General features: G+C 49.4%; 2 protein-coding genes across 2 annotated transcripts; both read right to left on the reverse strand.

Annotated features, from left to right (window-relative positions):
• Window positions 1-1,857: 1,857 nt before the first annotated feature.
• LOC131898610 (paired immunoglobulin-like type 2 receptor beta-2) lies at window positions 1,858-8,438 on the reverse strand. The gene is made up of 4 exons (XM_059249798.1): window positions 8,429-8,438; window positions 6,407-6,507; window positions 5,735-6,149; window positions 1,858-2,051 (listed from the first exon to the last, which is right to left on the reverse strand). The coding sequence occupies exons 1-4, from the start codon at window positions 8,436-8,438 to the stop codon at window positions 1,858-1,860; spliced, it is 720 nt and encodes a 239-aa protein (XP_059105781.1).
• Window positions 8,439-15,291: 6,853 nt separating this feature from the next.
• On the reverse strand, window positions 15,292-16,256 carry Pvrig (PVR related immunoglobulin domain containing). The gene is made up of 4 exons (XM_059249799.1): window positions 16,196-16,256; window positions 15,747-16,106; window positions 15,547-15,670; window positions 15,292-15,466 (listed from the first exon to the last, which is right to left on the reverse strand). Exons 1-4 carry the CDS (start codon window positions 16,254-16,256, stop codon window positions 15,292-15,294), a joined length of 720 nt encoding a protein of 239 aa, XP_059105782.1.
• Between the last annotated feature and the right edge of the window lie 4,355 nt (window positions 16,257-20,611).

A 20,611-nucleotide genomic window follows, 5' to 3' on the forward strand; every position in this document is an offset into this window, starting at 1 on the left:
ATGCATCTCTCTCTTCTGGCTATAAAAAGTAGCCTGGGTTTCATTCTTATTGGTCAGTGGATGCTGTCCTTATGTCCCGGGAGGCTCTTTGTTAGAAGCTGACCCACTGACTATCAAATGTCACGACAGACTGGACTTGGGAAGGAAATCTTGTCCTAGGAGAGACCCCAGAGGTCAGAATATCAACATGGCAAGAAATAAGGAAAGCGAGTGTATACAGACGGGCCCGTGAGGAAAGGAGGACCAACATGGGAGCAAGACAAGCTCCGTTTTAAAAAGAAAACTTCATTTGTATAAATACTAAGATAAAAGCTGAACCAAGTTCCAGAGACATAAATACCCAGCTAAGACTCCGGTCAAGGCGATCCCCCCAGGGTGGGTAGGCTGCTGGCCCATAAAGAGTTATGAAGCAAAAACAAAGGCTTAATCCATCAAAGTCTCCAACAGTACTGGGAGAGTCTCCAAATGTATTTTATCTTCTATAGTTCTCTTGGCTAAATGTTCCTGTTAGCTAAGTACGACCCTGAAATGCAAAGGCTTATACCCTCTAGCTTGCATTTTTTTCCCCCTTTAAAAACCCTCTCTCTGAGAGCTCAGGGCCATTCTCCTTCACCTGGCTAGTCAGTGTGTTGGATGCGAACCAAGCCCGGGCTTGCTTACTATCAATAAACCCCTTTGTACTTGCGTCAGATATTGGCTCTGTGGTGATCTTGCTTGGGGGTCTAGCAACATGGGCACAACAATGCAAGCCATGGTCTGTCACCTGAGGAGGAGCATGGTGTATTCAGGGCTGTGGCTGAGATGTCTGTGCCCAGGGAGTAGGAGAGAGGAACCAGAATCCTCAGGCAGTGGCTCTCAATGTGGACCATGGTCCTTTCCTCTCTCCCTGTCCCTGCTCCTGGACACAATCTGTCACTCTGAGACCTAGGAGGTCTCACATGGGGTGTCAAGAGAGGAACAGATGGATTCCTGGGAGTAAGAGAAGTATTAAAAAGTGTTATCAATTCCATAGACAGACAGAAAACAGCATGTTAGACCCCAAAATCTAGGGTCTCGAGTGGGCGCCTCAAGAACCCAGACTCCGGTCCAGTTGATGCAACAGCAAGAGGTGTTTATTGAAGAAGTGACTGTACAGAGGGGCAAACTCTTGTCCTGAGAGCAAGAGCTGCATCTTACTGTAGACACATGGGTGCTTTTAAAGGAAAAACCCACAAAAGCCATAAGATTACAATTCCCATACAACTTCGTTTCACAAGATCATGGTCTGATCACAGAGTGGGTACAGTCACGTCCATATGTACGTTCTTCCTGAAACCTCAAGGGGGGTATCAGGGCAGGAGTGGAGTTTACACAAAGGTCACAGTGGTCCTTCCTGGAACACTTGCAACTATCCCAGTCACAGTTGAGCACATCTCTTAAGAAAAATCTTTTTACATTGTTACATTGTTACAGGTTGAATAATGGCTGAGTCAGGTGGCCCTTGGAACTAGTTTTCTTTTTAGTTCCTTATTTCCTGGGCCTTGGGGGTGTAAGCCTGAAGGGTTAGGGTCTTTCAAGCACAATTGGGATTTCAGGACCAGAGACAGACAAGATGACCTAGGTTCTAAGGGGAGGAAATCAGAACCCACATAGCAGAACTGTGGGTTCTGTTCTTACACCTGTCCAAGGTCAGGGTGTTTTCACAGCACGAGCCTGCAGCCATACTCTCTGATTCCCAGGCAGGAGGCCGGGAGGAGAGTGGGATGCAGGATCTGTGGCCACCAACCCCTGTTTTGATGTAAACTTTCCTCACAGGTGAGAGGTCCTGGCCCCTAGAGGTCTGTGATCTGGGAACACACAGACAATGTTCTGGACCACTTACCTTTGCTTCCACCAGAGGAAGACCATCAACACAAAGACAGGGGTTATGAGCACAGCCGTGGCCAACACCACCCTGACTGTGGCTCCCAGGTTCACAAGTGAAGGATTTCTCAGGCCCTCTGTGTCCTCCAGGCCAGCTGTGGTGACTGCAGAAGTGACCATGGAGAGGCTCTGCATGGTGGTCCTAATGGCTGGGGAGAGATGAGGAGTGAGCAGATCCCCCTGGATGAGGGAGGGATGGGGTGAGTGTCACACCTTGTCTCCTCTGTGGGATGTGGGATGGGGAACAGCTGTTAGAAGTTCACAGAGAGGGAACACATGCTGAAGGCTGAGACTCCAGGAGAGCAAGCTTAAATGTTCACTCTCCACTTGTCCTGGAGATGTGTCCTCAGATCGTCATCTGGTCACAGACAATTAGGCCATGGAAATCCTGTTGTTTCTGCCTAGATATGGGTAACATACAGACATGTCTCAGTCCATGTAGTGTTTGATGCTCAGACCATAGAACTGGAGATTGATCCCTACTATCCATATCAAGAGCCTGGTGAAATGAGTGTGGCCTTTAATCTTAGCCCTAGAGCAGAGGCAGGAGATCTCTGTGAGTTAAAGCCAGCCTGTCTATAGAAATTTAGTTCCACATCAAACAGAGCTTAGAGAATTGTAATTCCATTACAGAGACAGACATGATCCTGGGGCTCACTGGTCATATAACCTAGCCTACTTGGCAATCTTGAAGCCTATCAGAAACTACGGGGGTCCAGCCCCTCCATAGTCCCCTCCCAAGGTCCGGGAAGAATCTACAACCAGCTGATAATTAATCTTTGATGAGAAGAAACGAATCTATGTACACGAAACTCCTTAGTCCATACACTTTACTCTTCTGAGTCAGTTACAAGCTTATATTCTGCTCTCGTATTTAGCTCATTTCTAGCCTGATTTCTCTCTACACTTGTCTGCAGTCCCCTCTAGGTTCTATCTTAATTCCTTCATCTAGTTCTGCCCCTTCTAGGTTCTCATCCATCTTGTTCCTTCCCATATCAGCTCCTCTCCCATCTCCTTCTCTCTCCTCATCTCGTTCTTCCTCATCTTGTTCTTCCCCATCTGGCTCTTCCTCATCTTGTTCTTCCCCATCTGGCTCTTCCTCATCTTGTTCTTCCCCATCTGGCTCTTCCTCATCTTCCATGTCGTTCCTCTAGTCCTCTCTTTAGCCCTTCAACCTAGTTCTTCCCCATCTCAGTTTGTTCCTCTCAAGTTCTTACCCATCTAGTTCTTCCATTCTCTTTTCTCTTCTCCGTCCTCTGTGCCCTGGAAGTCCTGGTATATAAAGCCAGGCTTCCAGGGTCAAACGGAGGGGTGATAAGAATCACATAGGGAGCCAATAACCGTTAATTATCATTTGCAACCCCAAAGGGAAGTGACCAATGGGGAAATGAATTAACTAAAGGCTAAATTCAGGTAATATCTAAGAAGAGGGAATCTTATGTGCTCAACTATAGTCTTAAACGTGATTAGCAGAAAATGTTAAGAATCTATAAGTTGCCAGGTCAATGGGAGAAAATAAAACTGTCTTCTTTTTTTCCTGTGGCTCCTATCTGTCCAAGCTATCTGCCGTTTTTCTGCAGGGTGGGGGAAAGTGTGCTCAGTTGCTAGGCAACCTGTGTACAGCTAGATGCCTCTGGTTAAAGGGAGATCTGGAACTGGAGGTAAGGTTTGGGAAAGGAGGAAGTAAGGCTTAATTGGCACATCTGCCAGGCCTTCTCAAACAGGTAGTCTGGATGGTTAAGTCTGTTCTTAGAGAGTACAGAGGTATGTCTGATAAGGTACTTTCCTCCATCCGGTGATGGACCTGGCCAGATGCTGCCAATGGTGATAATTACAAGGAGGCTTGAACGGGGGTTCTGGCTGAGCATAGTTGTCAGCATAGAAGGTTATCTAAATATTCCTAGAAGTGGTTAGGTAAGGAGTTAGTGGTCTATAAAGTTAGTAAGGCTGTAAGAAAGGAGGGTCTGAGCTGAATTGTGTAAAGGTATTACTTAACGTCCACCTGACTTAGGTGGTGTCTCCTTGTGGAATTTACCTTAAATCAGGAGACTTGCATGTGGACTGCTATTACTGCTCCCTTGAAAGTGGCCAAGGGAGATATCTGATTCCAGAGAAAGCCTTTCCTGAGGCTGTTCTCCAAATACCTGGAATGTGTATGTCCAGAGGGTGATCAGTCCACACTGTTAGTCCTTCTTAGGGAAAAGTCAATTGGGAAAACTATGAAGGCACACATGATTTTCATAACAGAATACAGCTGATATAAAACAAGCCAAGTAACACCAAAAACTCCTTGGGATTTGGCTTCTTCTGGAGGAATTCCCTGATTCCTCCAGGTAGTGACTTTGCCATAACCAGCTGAGTTCTTATGATATATTCCTGCGGCCTGCAGCAGAAGCCAGTGTGAGAACCTGTCTCATAAAATAAGATGAATGCCACCTAAAGTTCTCCTTTATCCTCCACATGCACTTGATGTAATGTGAACACACACACACACACACACACACACACACACACACACACACGAATTAACAGACCACTTACATGTTCACCCACAGTGAATTTATAAAAATGCATTTCAGAAAGTATATAATTTTAGCTGTGAGTGAACAGCTCAGTGCAGAGTTCACAGCTCATTCATTTACTCTACAAACATCACTCTGGTCAATTTCCAGAACGTGTACCTCGACTGGAAGCTCCAGACTCATGAAACAGCTTCTTTCTCTCCCTTCCCAGATCCTTGGCAGCTGCTGGTTGACATTACAGGTCAACATGGGGGCCATAGAGACTGTGCAGAGAACCATGCTGTGGGTGCTTTCTCACAGGCTGGCTTTAATCCAGTCAAGAGAGACTGCTGAATGGGATGGCCCAGGCCTCTAGTTTTGGCACTTGGGAGGCAGGTTCCTATGAGTTTAGGCCAGCCTGGTCTACATAGTGAGTTCCAGGATAACCAGGGCTAAATACAGATACCCTGTTTTCTAAAACAAAAACAAAAACAAAAACAAAAACAAACAAACAAACAAAAAACAAGCAAACAAACAAAACAATATATATAAAGAGCCACAGAGCAAGGTTGTGATCAACAACCCAGCACATAGAGTCTCCAGCTCCTGTCCAGCCGTGTGTAGGACCACACAGTGACGAGGCTGGGCCTCAGTGTGAGCCTGCAGCTACTTCAGCCTCAGAGGAGAGGCAGGGATCAGAAAACCGAGCAGCCACATCACAAAAGTAGGGACTGAGGTCTAATGTGGGAGAGGTGACCACAAGGAAGGAGAGAGCGGAGTTGGGAAATGGAGAGGAGACAAGGGAGTTGGGTAGAAAGTGGTGAGGGATGTGTGCTGGGGAGCTAGGAGGGAAAATGGGGGGCTGTGGTGACAGGTGGCAGTTTACACTTGCACTGGAGGACTCCAAGAACGTCCATTGGGCACCTGCTGTTTGTTCTGGGCTTAGGTTGGAGCTGTGTGGAGATGCTCCATACAGGGACTCAGGGGAGCCCTGCCTCAGGACCAAGTGAGTCAGTTACATCCTGGAGAAGTCACTCAGTTGAGGTCCTGGAGAAGTGGCCTGGCCTGCAGTGTTAGTTTGGGACAGAAAAGGGGTGAACTAGGAGGCAGAGCATGCTGAGGTCTAGAGAGGGTATAGGGTTCCATCTTAGTAGAGAATGACAGACAAGGTCAGAAGAGCAGCAAAGACTTGTCACAACAACAAGGAAAAGGTCCTTTTGGCAGAACCAAGGGAAAAGAGTATGAAAGAAATCTCTGAGTTGTGGAGCCTGGGGTGACATCTAGGAGACAAGGAAGCCAGAGGCATCAAAGCCAGAGCCAGGGTGGCTCACCATGGATGATGGTCAGTCGAGTCCCATTAATAGACTGAATACACTTAATGCCTTCTTTTGTGTTCAGATGAACTTGGCGGTAGTATGTAGTCTGGTCCTTCTCCTTCCAGTTCAGGATTCTGAGGACTCCAGACTTCTGACTATGGGCCCAATTCAGGGTGATCCAGTCCTTGAAATGCTCATGTTTGAAACCTGAGGAAGAGTTGTAGATAAATTCCTCATGGAAGTGTTTCCATCTCCAGAGAATCCTCATCTGTGGACCCTCTGCTGACTCCCAGGGGAAGTAGAAGGAGAAGGGGATCTTGATGGAGCTGCCCTGGACACCAGAGATGGCGGGTGGTTGCTTGATCCATAGATAGGTTCTCTGTCGTATCTCATTGAGATACCTGGGAAGGATGGGGAGAATCTGAAGTCTCTGCAGAAGATGGTAAGGATAACCCAGACCTTCCTGAGCCATCATCCACAGGCAGGTGTGACAGAGGGAAAGACAGTCCCTGTGGATGTTGGAACAGAAAGATTGGGTTGAGCCCACTCTGAGGGATGGCTCTTTCTTGGGGATGAGACTTCTGGTTTGATCCTCTAATAGACACAGGTCCACATGACAGTCCACTCCCAAGCCACATTGGCCCCTTCTATGGTTAAGACTCCTGTAGTGAGGTCCCCACCACTCACCAGCTTGTAGCCATGCTTGTAACAGAAGCGGAAGCAGAAGCAAGGATCCAAATATCTCCAGGAAATGAGACCAGCAGAGCCACCAGGCAGGAGAGGAGGCCCTGTGAAGAGACAATGGTGTGGTCATGAGTCAAGGGAGCATCAGGGTAAAGTGACCCACATCCCCATGGGCCTTCTCATGTGGAAGACTGAGTGAAGGCAAGACCTCCCCCATCTCCACCTCCTTGTGGCCAGCAACCTCCTTCATTGATCTGACTTTTTCTTTTTTCATGTTGCAGAAGATCCTCCCTGTGGTCACTGACAAGATGGCCATGCCCTTGAGCCTATCTTCCATTTTTGGCTGAAGATACAGCCTTGACCTCTGCATGCCAGGTTTTCTTCTATTCCACGTTGATACCCTGACTGCACCACCCTTCATATATATGATGCTGTCCCCTTTCCCTCTCTCCTTATCTCTGCCTCTCCTCCCCACTCTCTCATTCTCTCTTCTATCTTGCTGGTTCTCTGTGTGTCTCAGCCTCTCTCTCATCCCAAGGAAGAGGCCACCTAGACCAGCACATGCTCTTCAGGGAGAGAAAAGCTGACCCATCTCTGACCAGCTGAGCCCCATGCTCAGCTAAGAGATGCTGATGACAGTGGTGCTGGAGTGGATGCTTCTTCCTCAGCTCCAACTCTAGAATGTGATCCCTAATTCTGCTCTTTGACCATTTCCCATTCTTCAGCAACCCCTTATAGTTCCTAGGCTGAACCAAGGCGTGGTAGACCATCACTGGCCTGGCCTGCTCCCTACTGCCCAGATCACAATGTCCCTAGGCTTCCCACATGACAGTCTGCCCCCCTCCGCCCCAACACAGGTTCTAAAGATTATTCCATTTCTGCAAGAACCTTTCAGCCCTTCCACCCACAGAGGAAGCCCTGGCTCAGGCCATGCCATCATCACATGGCAGGTCAGAGGGGACTCCAGTCTCACTCAGTCCTTGTAGGCTTCTGCTCTGCACAGAGATGTCAGCCTGGCCTCAAGGCATCATTCAGCCTTACCTCAAAGGCCAGAGATAGGTGACATTTTCTTGAAGCTCTAGAGATGGCTTTGTCTAGCTGTAGTCATTCCAGAATGTGGGTAAAGAAGGCTCAGAGCAGCTATGTGACAGTCATGACATATTGCCAGGGACATCTCTGGGAGTGGACAAGATGGTCTATGACTAGGGTAGAGGTATGAGAGGTGGGGTCAGAGGCTGTGGGGGCTTCAGGTTCTGTAAGAGTGTCATCCCACCCTTCCCCGTGACAAGGTGCCATCAGCTTGCCTCAGCTATGGCAGGAAGACATGATTATACTAGAGGAAGCGGCATCAGTCTCCTTGAGTCACACATGCAGAGGCATCTTTCCATTCTTGACACTGAGTGCCTTCTTCATGCTTGCCTTAGGCAAGCGCATCTGCTTCTCTGCCTTCCTCACAGCCCACATGGTCCTCAGATCCCTTGACATACCTCAGGGCATATAGCTGAGGATGACCACGAAGACCGCCATTTCTCCCTGTGCTGGGATTACAAGAGTGCACCCCCACATCCAGTGTCTGTGATGCTGGGGATCCAACCCACATCTTCGTGCATGTTAGGCAAGCACTGTACCAGCTGAGCTACATCTGAACCCCAAGCAGGGTCTTCAGAGGATGCCCATCACTAGTTTCCATCTGGCTTTTTCCTATTGTCTGCTGGCTGTGGGAAGTCACCTGATTGCCAAGTCATCCCAAGAAGCAAGCTCACAGGGGTGCCATGGGCCTGTGCTTGTCCTCAGGAACCATTACAGGGCAGGCTCTGGGGACCTACAGCTCCTTTTGACCTCAGACCTCACTGTTGCTACCTTCTGTCTCCTTAAAGCCAAGTGACATGTTCTTTTGTCCTTTCCGTGGCCTGAGCCCAGGTGGATCCCCATAAGGATGTCCTAGGATGGGGCTTGTCAGAGATTTGGGGTACTCAGCTTCCTTAGCTGTTAATGAATTTCCCCAACATGAGGCCCAGGAGTCACCTGCAGCCATGGTACTGTCATAGGGGGAGGAGGGACTTTTTGGAACACAAAGGCCTGGGGTTTTAATGATCAAAGACAGGGAGGCCTGAAGGAATAGCATCTGCCCCCAGGGCGTCCTGAGGCCATTGCTCTCCTTTCTGCCCACAGTCAGAACTGCTCTGCGGTCCATGCAGATCTTTAATCCACTCACTGCTCTCTTTCTCATTCTACCATGGGGCTTACACAGTCTTTTCTAACTGGAGCATTGCAGGAACCTCCTAAATGTGCCCTTGTCCCTTTCTCTCCCCTCACTCCAGCACATCTATCCTTCTCTCCACAGCCGTCAAAGTAGTGGGCTTTGGGGGATGTGAATCTCATGCCACTGATTTTGCTTAAAAACAAAAACAACCCACAAAGGGATTGCTCAAAGCCAGATGCCGTGTGTTGAGTTTCAGGGACCCACTCACATGGTAGGAAGAGAGAACTCACTCTCTAAAGTTGTCCTCTGACCTCCACACGTGCACCATAGCGTACAGAAGTACATGCACATGTTTTTTGTGTAGCCACACATAATAAAAACATATACATACGGGACAGAGAGATAGCAAAGAGGTTATGAATCTGTATTGCTCTTGGAGAGCCTTGGAGTTTGGTTGCTAGCACTCACTTTAGGTAGCTTACAACCAGGGTTTTGACACTTCCTTTCTGACCTGAGGCCAGATTAAACCAACACCCAAGACAGGTCCATTCAGGCAACAAGGGACCATCAGCTCCAACCTATGGGATGGCCAAGAAAAACACTGAAATACAAGATAGGATATTATAAAAAATGTGTGAACACAGTCAGATATAAAACGGAGCTGCTCTTGTCAATGTACCAAAAGTGAACACAGCCTGAAGAAGCAGATATATTTCAGAACAATTGCCAGAGGGTAACAGCCGGGTCGCAGCCTTACATGGAGATTTGTGAAGAAATCTTACAGGGTGGGAGAGATGGCTCCATGGGTAAGAGCACTGGCTGCTCTTGTAGAGGACCTGGGTTTGGTTCCAGCATCCACATATGGGCTCACAACCACCTAGAACTCCTGTTCTAGGGGATCCGATGCCCTCATCTAGCTTTTGCAGGCACAACACACACGCAGTACACATATATACATTGGGGCAAAACACTCATACACGTACAATAAAACAATGTTTAAAAAAAGAGAGAAAAGATGTGTGGGCACATGGCAGCCCAGGATAGGCAGACATAGTGAAGCCTACACACAGTCAAGCTTGTCCTGAACCAAAAATTCCAAGCTTGAGTCTGATCTAACACACTTGCCTTTGGAGAATACAGGTATCATAGATGGGAGCAGTTGGGTTTTTCTTAATTTTTAAAAATTCATTTTATAAAATTTTGGATTCACTTATTTTTTTATTCTGTGTAAATGGGTGTTTCCCTGCATGTATGTTTGTGCACCACATGTGTGCTACCTGTGGCGGTCAGAAAAGGGAACTGGATCTCCTGGAACTAGAGCTACAGAGGGTTGTGAGCCACTGTGTGGGTGCTGAGAACTGAACCCGGGTCCTCTGCAAGAGCAGCAAGCGCTCTTAACCACTGAGCCATCTCTCCAGTCCCGGTGGGAGTGGTTTTAAGGACCAAGGAAAACTTAGGCTGATGTGTGGTGGGAGCCCACAATAAAGACACTGGATAGAAGCAGAAGCCCTCCTCAGCCTCCTCCACATGGAGGGTGGGCAAGGGTACTGTGTTTAGTAAAGAGAAAAATGACTATTTTTTTTACTGACTCTACATATATTTTTTGGGGTCCATGCCATATGGAAAAATCAGAAGGCCACAAGCATGATGTGCTTATTTTGAGCCTCCTTTTTGTGTTCTGTTGCATAGTTTATACGTTGCTCTTTTAAGGTAATACTTATTTGCCTCAGTCATTGTTGACAGAGTCAGATCACCTCGTTCTTGTGCACTTCTTGTCCAGCCACAGGGGTAAGAGGACAGTTTAGTCTGCAGAAGCCGGTTCTCTTCTTCCATCATGCGGATCCCAGGGAATGAGACTTGGGTCATCTAGCTTGGCAGCAAGCCCCTTTTACCCACCGAGCCATCTTGCCTACCCCGGTTTTATCCCTCTCATCCACAGCTGTGCAAAGATAGATTGCCAGAGATTGTAGAACGAATAATGGACAGAGAAAAGGGAGCGTGGTGAGCCTAGGGAACACTGAGAAATGCCTCTAATTTTGTTCACATTTAATTGTTTTAAAAATCACTAACTTTGGGCCGGGCAGTGCACATGCCTTTAATCCCAGCGCTCTGGAGGCAGGCAGATCTCTGTGAGTTTGAGACCAGCCTGGTCTACAGAGTGAGTTCCAGGACAGCCAGGGATACACAGAGAAACCCTGTCTCAAACAACAAAAAACAACAACAACAACAACAAAAATCACAAGCTTTGGAGGTCATGCAGGCGAGCAATGAGTTCTCGGTCTTTCACCTGTCGCTGACATCTCCAGCTGAAGCCACCTTCTACCTTAAAACAGTTGTCCAGGAAAAGGTACCTTTTGCTGTGTTACCCTCCAGCAAAAGATGCTTCTTGTCTCTTAACTACATTGTTAGAGGCTCCTGGAAAGAACACCAGAAAGACTCCAGTGATCAGAATCACTCATTGGTATCTTTTCTCCGTATTTACTGCATCCAGCAGCAGCCATGGTCACGTGACAGCGGGAGTGGTGGCTGTTGTATTTTAAAACCGGCAGGAAGGAGTCACACCATATAACAGGGCCCACGTGGGAGGTTTATTGAGGGGAGAGGAGAGAAGGGAGATAGAAGAGGGCAGAGATCGGTCCCTGAGACAGAGGAGAACAAAGGAAGACAAAGAGACCAGAGCCAGGCAGGGCCTGCCTTTTATAAGGGAAGGTAGCAAATGCACACAAGGGGGCGCTCTTAGGGGCTGCAGCTGAGAACACATCCTGTCAGGACCCTAAGGGCAGGCCAGTACAGACGCCTGCAAGCTAACAGTGTCTCCTCTGGGCATCCCTGAAGTGTTCACACAAGCGGGCTGCCATGATGATGGCCTGGCCAGTCATCTAAAGGAGTGTCCACTCATCATCTCCTCCCTCCAGGTAGCTGGGCGCGGAGAAGGGGCCTCAAAGCTGTTCCTCAAATGGTCATGTGACTTGCCAGATCAGTTTCCAAAGGGAGACTGACCATTTGCTGCGTTGTTCAAAGGGAGCAACAACAAAGGGGTCCATAACAAAGACTTACACAGAATCAACATTCTCAACAACATTTAGGTGCTTAACCCTTGGCCAAATTCCCTAGGGACTGTTGAGTCTCTCATTTATTTCAAAGGAACATTATGGTTCCCTTGGGGAACAGACGTTGGGTTCTAGCCTGGCTATCAGTGTTTGAGAATTTAGGTTGCCTGGTCTGAGGCACTCTGAGAAAAAAAGAAAAGAAAAGAAAAAAAAAAGAAAAGAAAAGAAAAGGAAGGAAAGAAAAGAAAAGAAAGAAAAGAGGGGAGGGGGGAAGGAAAGAAGGGAAGAGAAGAGAAGAGAAGAGAAGAGAAGAGAAGAGAAGAGAAGAGAAGAGAAAAAGCACTAGATGGAACCGGGGGTGGGGTGCATGTCTATGATTCCAGCGGCTGAGAGAGAGAGGAGGGTAAGGTATTCACGGTCATCCTTGGCTGCATGTTGTGTTAAAGGCCAGCGTGGATGACTTGATAACTTATCTCAGGAAAACAAAATAAAAATACCAAGTATTTTGAAAAAGACCTAGAGGAGAGGTGACGGATGGGAGCTGTCTATCAGAGTTTACTTTGGTTCAGAGGGAAGGAAGTTGAAGGGGATATATAGTTTTCTACTTAGATTTAGTCCATTTTTGTGGGTAGCATTGTTCTTTTGTTTTTAGCAGCATATGGACAGTTGAAGAGGGAACTGGTAGTTTCTGGGAGATTTCTTTGTGACATTCTGACTCACTGACTCTTGAGCTTCTTCAGTAGATGTGGGGATCAGTAGAAGCTGGGAGTCTCCCTACCACAAGCATAGGAGACTCTAAGAGTGTCCCCACCACTCACCAGGTGGCAGGCATGCAGTTGGCAGCTGCAGAAGCAGGATCCAAGCCATGGCCTGATTCTCTTCAGGAAATGAGACCAGCAGAGTTATCAGGCAGGCAAGGAGGCCCTGTGGAGGGACCTTGGGGTGCTGAGGAGTCAGAAAAGTTTAGGGTACAATGGCCTGATCCCCAGGGCCTCCCGAGGATCACTGAGGGAGGATGGGATCTCCCCATCTCTCTGTTGCCTTGTGGATTCTTCTTTTCCTACATTGAGGACCTTCCCTTGTGGTCACAGACAAGACAGATGCTCCTGTCTTTCGGCCCAGCCCCCACCTTCTGCTGGGCGACGTTGTCCTGGCCTTGACTGGTTGGACTTCCACTCTCCACTTTGACCTTCTGCCTTGTCTCATCCGTCACATGTCCTGTGCTGTCCCCTCACCCTTTCAGACGGTGGTTGTGGCTTAGTAACTCTCAGGCCCTGGACTCTTTCCAGCCAGCCCTGTCTTGTGAGCGAGTTGATGTATTTCACAGATGCTGAATCTGTTTTTTTTAAAAAGGGTGGATCTGTGAAATCCATTGTGCTACATTCTGCAGAACTTGGCTGGAACCTCAGTTTGGGAACCCTTGTCTCCTTCACTATAACTTTGCCAAAAGACCCAATGTCCTGTGCTTTGGGGGATGTGGCCACAGTCAGGCCACAGACTGACTCCCCCATGGGGCACTAAAAAATCTCAGGCAATAGGAAGGAGGAGGCGCATCCCACTGTTCCAATCAGACTCCCACCGCACATCATCCTGATTAGGGCCATCTCCCTGGTCCTGCTGGCCAAGCTCTCAGATCTGATTTGGTTTTCATATGCCATAGCTTGCTGTCATTGTTGACAGTCTTCCGGCCACTTCCTGTGCATGGTGACCCCACAAGACTGGAGTTGAGGCCCTGAGAATAATACACTAGGCGATGGTTTAAGGCCCAAGAGCTAACCATTAATCTGAGGTCTCAGAACCCCTCCAGTCTCAAAGCTATTATAGGCTAGTTTCTGGTGCAGGGTTTGGGCTGAGGAATAAAGGTCTTGGGCACAGGCTTCTCAGGATGTGACAGTGATGAACTAGACTACCAGGAGGGCAGTGAACCATGAGGAAGACAGAGGGAGACAGTTGGGCTATGCTGGGGCATGGACTCCCAGGGTTAGGTGCAAGCTGCAGGGTGGGGTCAGGCATCAGGAATGGGGGAGGTGGGAGACTAGGGACAGCCTCAAGCGGGGTTGTCAAGGGAGTGAGGCTGAGGGTAGCAGAGGCTGCACCCAGGAAGCCAGGCTTGGGGTGACTGGAGGCAGGAGGAGTCAGTGGAGGATTCTCGCGGGTCTAGTCGCTGGTCTTCCCAGTCGTGAATTGGTGGGGAATGGAGCAACTGCTGGCAGTTTCTTCATAGTTGCTGGGGATGGTCCAGGTTACCCATCCCAGCGGAGGGCGGGGCTATGAATTCCAGGTCACTCTCCCCACTCGCAGCCTCTTTGAGGATATCCCCTTGCCCATGGCTTCCTGGCCTCTTGTGCTACAGCCCTATGGGGCCCATCTGACCCCTCAGAAGCAGTGTTAGTTGTCACCTCGTAGACACAGACCACTTAGAGGAGTTCCAGGGATTCGGGTGGAAGGCAGCCTCACCAGGAATACTCAGGCTCAGTTTTTCCCCCTAACAGACCTCCTGCCTCTCTCCCAAGCTTCTCTGTATCTCAGGCTCTGCTCAAGGGTGGTGAAGCCTGCATGGGCCAGTCCAAACAACAGCTCAGTCTCCTGCCTTGCTACTTCCATGCTCCTTGGGCTTCTGCACCCTCCTCATGCACCCCCACAAGCAAGGGGAGCTTCTCATGTAATCAAGCTATGTGGGTCACCATGCTAGAGTGACCCAGGAATCCACACCTGAGGTCCTCGTGGCTCCCAAGGATGTCTCACTCATTTTATCTCCTCTGAGGATGACGCAGGGGGCCTGGGGTGCTTGTCTCATGCAGGGGAACCTAGTTCCTGGATGGAACAACTTGAGATGGATGAACCTGTGTTCAATCCCTGTGTCTGCCAGGTCTCTCTGCCTGCCTCTGAGTGGCCAATAGGGAGCAGCGTCTGGAGGTCCATCATGAGGAGGCCAGGTCAGAAAAGCCTGTTGAAGCCCCAGGAGACCCCGTTCCTTGTGTCCTTCAGCAAGGACCAACCACAGGTTCAGCCTGGGTTTTAGACCCAGTCACTTCTGGCTTTAATTTGGGTCCTTCCTCCCAAGGGACTGAATTTGCCCCTGACCCTCCTGAAGAAGCAAAAGATAAAACTAAAATCCCAAACAGAAGGATCACTTTAATGACCTTATTAAAGACATCATCTGGGAGGGTGGAATTGCGTGCAAAACAGGATGCTACTGGGCCTTCGTCATAGCCCTCCACTCACACCTGTGTCCATACATGCGCATACACTGACCACATCCTAGCCAGCAGGGTGTGGTCTCATCAGAGGCCTAAAAACAAAACAAGATTCATGAAGAGGTCCAGGATGAAGACACCAGCAGAGGGATGTCCCAAAGGCCTGGAGGGGACCGAGGGTGCCTGTTATTGAACTTCCGAGCATTCTCCCGGGGTACCGTGCTCCAGAGAGTCAGTGGAAGCAAGGCTGTTGGGAACAGGGTGGGGAAGTGTCTCCCCTGCCGAAGCATACAATCCATTCTCAGTAGAGACGAAGCTGCCGTGTCCAGAGGGTGATCGGAGAAGCTGAGGAGACAGGCACCGGGGGTTGGTTGGTGTGGGTCATCGGTGAGGAGTGGTGTGAACTGGGGCAGGTGCTGGTCAACGTGGACCGTAGCCTCAGACAGAGGTGCTGAATGGGGGGGTGGGGGCGTGGAGAGTGGCCAGGGATACTTTGCTGGCTGGCTGTGGGGGACCCCTGGAACCCTGCTCCAGACACCATCCTTCAGGCCTCACCTGAGCTTGCGTCTGTGCCCGAGTGGTCGTGGGGGACGGCTGAGATTTACTGAAACAGCTGGGAGACAGAAGAGGAGGAGTCAGGGGCAGAAGGCGGCTAGCCAAGTGGTGTGGAGATGTTACTGGACCCATTCTTACCAATGCTTCTGCCGCCACAGGAGATAGAGTATGAAGACGAAACCAAGCAGGAGAAACCCTGCGGTTCCCAAGATCCTGGCCAGGTCTGCTTGAAGAATGGGGACTGGAGTTGGGGCAGAGAGTCCTAGGAACAAATAAAGGTGTCAGATGGGCAGCCAGTGTCGAGGGCCTCCCTGTCTCCCTCTTCTCTCCAGACACACCTGGATCTGAGCTATGCAGCTCTCCACAGTCAACCCTGGAACCGTGAGGGAAAGTGACGAACTCGCAGCAGAATGTGCTGTTAGCCAGGGACGTTTTTGCTTTGGATTGTTCCAGGGTCAGAGTGAGAGAGACACTGTTTGAGGTTTCCCAGCGGGCCTGGGAGGTGGGGCCCCACCGCTGGGTGCCGAGTTCTGGATGTAACACAGCTAGTTTGGTCCCTTGGGCATCCACAAATCTTTCCCAGATGACTGTTACCAGGGAGATGAAATTGGTTCCTAAGACCCCACAGCGAACTGAGAGGGAGAGGGATGGGAACCCGGTGGCCTCCATCTGGACTCGCACCCACACCTCGGGGCTCCCTGAGGAACAAAGACAGGGAGGTCAGCGCCTGTGTCTCCACACTCTCTCCACCCCTGTGGCTCTGCGTTTCTCTGGCCTCCCCACTCACCTTCAGAGACACAGACGGTCAGCAGTGAGGAGAATAGCACCAGGGCCTGAGCCTGGGCCATGCCTGCTGCAGGGACGGCCTGCGTGTTCCAGTTCTCATGGCAGAATGTTTGCGTGTTGTCAGCAGTTAGAGCTGCAGCAGCGGCTCCCCACAACCTAGCTCTGTTTCCTTTTCGAAGGCCCTCGTGGTAGTGAACTCAGGGTTAAGGGTTCCTCCACTTAAAGTGACAGTGTCAAGATTTGCTTGCCACTTCCCAGCCCTGCAGTGGTGGGGAAAGCTGCTGGGAGGGGGGTGGGTGTTACTGAAGTCAGTCAGCTCACCTCTCAGGGAGAGGGGGATGCATGGCTGCTCCTGAGGCACTTAGGCCTGTTCCCATCCAGCTTTCCCCAGGTAAGGGTCAGGGAATGGAGCAACCGGAGAATGCAAGGTCCTGCAATCCGGAAAGCCACTGGGGAGGCATCCAGGAGCCAGCCTGAACGACCCAGCAACACTCTCCTTATCACGCACTAGTGGTCCCGGGTTTGAGTCGGCAGCCCACCGTCCCTCCCCTGCTCCTGCCCTGTGTCCACCCGGAAACCCAAAGGTAGACTTCACTTGCCCCATGCAGAGCTCTGCCCGTTGGCACCTGACTCCAAGCTGCTTGGACCTGAAGCGTGGTCATCTGAGGCTTCTTGCTCATCTCCTCCATCCTGTGGACTCCCCTTCTAACCAACGGACTTCTCCCCGCCGCCGCTGTTACGGTTGTGGACAACTGAGCCAGCTTGTGACCACACATCGACCTGAAGCAGCTTAGGTAGCCCTCACAACACACGGGGCCACTCCTCCACTCGCTCACCCCCGTTTCACTCGGACCCAAAGCTTGCCGCCTCGCTGCCCCGTCCTTCCCTGTCCTGCCTCTCCCCAGCCCCATGTGTGTGGAATTTGGAGGTCCCAAGGACAAGTTGGCTCTTGCCCATGAATTCTGTCACCAAGGCAGGGAGTGGCTCTACCAAACTGTTTTTCTTTCATCAAGTGTTGCTTCAAATCACTGTCCTGTGCAAGGTCATTTACAGAATGCCACAAACTGACCAGGGTGCTTGGGCGTATGTGGCGACAGGTGACCCTGTCCCGGGATCAGAACACTGTGTGCTGAGAACCTGAACCGCAGGTCTGCATCCGATGCCAAGCTATTGTCTGAGGACGGTCTTGTCACTTCATCCTTGCCTCTGCAGGCATAAAAACCAGCCCTCGCAGGTGCCAACTGGAGTGGCCTCCAGGCCGCTGCCCCCACAGTTCCCAGCCTGGCCAGCATTCTCTCCATCCTTTGATCTCCTCTAAGACCCAGAGGACATCCCTGACGGAGGCCTGCTGTCATCAGTTAACGCGACAAAGCTGACTCACCTCAGAGAGGCCAAGCCATGTAGGCCACAGGACCTTTGAAGGTTCCCCTAACACCTTCCATTGTCTGCGAGGCTAGTTAGATAATGAAACTGATTGGAACTTCAGAGACCAGAGTCAAGAGTTTGGAATATTTTAATGGCTGTCTTTAGCTACCTTTAGTAGCTGTTAGGTTTCAGGTCTGGGACAAATGGCTGAGGTAACCATTAACCTATTAAAGCAGACCTGGCCAACAGGTTCTCCCTGAATTCTTATTACAGGGCCCTCCTGGCTAACGTACCCTGCCTTCTACCCTAAACTCCAGCCCAGGGGCTGGGCTGCCCTTCCCGATAACGTCCAACTATTTTGTCTATCAAGTCCTTTTCTTCTACTCTCTTTCAGGGCCTCCTGGCTGCTGCACATGTTCCTCTCTCCCCCATCTCCCTCCCCCTCCCCCTCCCCTCACATAGGGTCATGTCCACTCTGGACTCTCCCAGACGTCCCTGCCTCTGACTAGACTCTCCCACATATCTACGACAAACTTTCTCCTCCACCATACCTAGGAGTAGCCATATTCCTTTTTTTCTTTCTTTCTTTCTTTCTTTCTTTCTTTCTTTCTTTCTTTCTTTCTTTCATTCATTCATTCATTCACACAGAGCATCTTCCTTTCATTCACATAGAACATCTTCTGGGCAGATGGGGTGAACATCAGTCAACTCCTTAGTTCAGGCATGGAAGTCTTTGCACAAGTCTTCCACCAGAAGCCCTGACCACCACATCCCAGCCTCCTTGGAGAGGTAACCAGTTCTCCACTGGGTGCCCTTGTCTAACAGCTTGGCCTAATGCAGAGTGAAAACTAGGCAGTGTTTTTGTTTGTTTTTTGTTTTTTAAAAAGACTCAGTTCGGTCCAAACACAGGGTTCTGCATGGCCCAGTTCATTAAAACCCAAAATATTAGGGATTGGCTGGTAAAGGCACTTGATGACCTGAGTTCGATCACTGGGCCTCACATGGTAGAAGGAGAGAAAGAATTCCTGAAAGTTGTCCTCTGACTTCTATATTTATGCAAAGGATGTGCAGTAAAGTAAAGGCCACTCGGTTTTTATTATAGATATGATGTGAGGACTAGAGTTATGTTTTAAGTTACTGTGCTGAAGAGATCTATAAAACAAAAATGCCTCTAATCTGTAAGCCCCACTTGCCAGAGGGCAGATAATTTCCTGGAATTCTAGAGACCGTTGTTCATGTAAGATAACAAGTCACATTTTCACCCTGTAAACAGGTGCATTGCTCCAACTGCACAGGATGTGCTTGATCACATGTAGACAAGAGGTACACAGGCAGGAAGTACGTCAGGATGTATGCTTGCCCCCAGTTGTATGAAGGCAGGAAGTACATAGCCTTGTGGGTTTTGCCTTTATAATAGCACTTGACTGGAGTAATTTGTGGCCTTTCTGTGGGAATCCGGGGTATAGACCTGGCTAGTATCCATCGTTATGGCCGGTATTTAATAAAGCCTGCTTCAAATTTGGCTCAAAGATTGTGGTAGTGGTCTTATTCTCCCCTGGTGGAATTAACAAAGAGAGACTGTCTAGAGGCATCTAGAAGAGTCCAGAGCAGAGAGAAAAAAGCAGTAGACTGGATGTAGCCAGGGCTAGGGAAAGAATAGTGGAGATGGCAGGAGACAGAATAGCAGAAGAGGGGATAGTGAGAATAGCAAGCGGGGAGGTGTAACAAAGAAAGCAAGGCTCTGAGATTAGGAGGGCCAGGAAGCGTGGGAACTGGGAAATGGGTAACAGGAACTTGTGAAGAGGAACTGAGGGAGCCTGGAGGCCAGCATGGGCTTTGATATGCAGCCACAGGTGTATGTCAAGGGAAAGGCATATGTTCCTTTTTTGGAGTGGGGTGAGGGAAGGGAAGTGACTCCTTTTTTGGGGGTGGGGGGAGTGACTCCTTTGGTGGACACGAACTATTTTGCAAGTTCCTGGAGAATGCTGGCTTTTTATCCAGTCCAGCTTGAGCTCCTTTCTGGATATATGGGCTTCCTGGGACCTGTTGCATGCCTGCATGTGCCCACACACACACAAAATAAATAAATACTTGTACTTTTAAAATTCAAATATATATGTATGTATGTATGTATATATTCCAGGATTTTGCTTTCTGTACCAGTTTCATGTAGATCAAGCTGGTCTTGAACTATGTAGCTGAAGATGACCTTGAAATTCTGATCCTCCTGCCTCCGTCTACACTGTGCTAGGATTATGGGTACATGCTGCTGCATCAATTTTTCTGCGGTACTGGGCTGGAACCCAGGCCTTCGCGCATGTCCGGCACAAGCTCTCTAAACTGAGTTTCACTGCCTGCTCCAGGATGTTTTAGAGGTAATAACCCACAGTGATTTTCCATGTGTGTGTTTTTTTTTTCTTTTTTCTTTTCTTTTCTTTTCTTTTCTTTTCTTTTCTTTTCTTTTCTTTTCTTTTCTTTTCTTTTCCTTCCTGTTAGGCAGAACCATGTCTGAGGAAGGCCCGTGCCTTCAGAAGAGCTGTAACTAGGGTGAGAGGACGCTGATGTTGTTGGCCTAGCACTAGCTCTTGAGTCAAACGCTCAGCTCCCTTGAGGAAACCTCGAGAATCTGTGGTTCAGATAAAATGCTTGTGAGAGGCCAAGGAGGAGAAGTGAGCTCATGCCACAACCCAGAATAGCATTTGAGGGAAGAAGGTGTGCCAGAAATGGGGGTCGGTCAAGCGGATTCCTGAGGTCAGACCTGGCACATGCTCTGTTCCTACTGTGTAGACTGAAACCCAGAGGCACCTCACCCCATATGCCTTGGCACCACTGTAGGGAAAATTAAGAAAGCTGGAGACTCAGAAGTTCAAATTTCCACCCTCTGGGCAGGAGAAGGGCTTGAAGTCATGGGGGAAAGTGGAGCTACATTTCTGCTTGTCTGAGCTTGTGGACTAAGGCTTGTAATTGCTACGTTTTATTTTTACATATGTTTTCCCTTCTCTGTGTGTATGTATTTGTGTATGCACATGTGTGCAGGTCTGTGCATCATATT

Source organism: Peromyscus eremicus, chromosome 23 (genome assembly GCF_949786415.1).
Source record: "Peromyscus eremicus chromosome 23, PerEre_H2_v1, whole genome shotgun sequence".
Taxonomy (NCBI): domain Eukaryota; kingdom Metazoa; phylum Chordata; class Mammalia; order Rodentia; family Cricetidae; genus Peromyscus; species Peromyscus eremicus.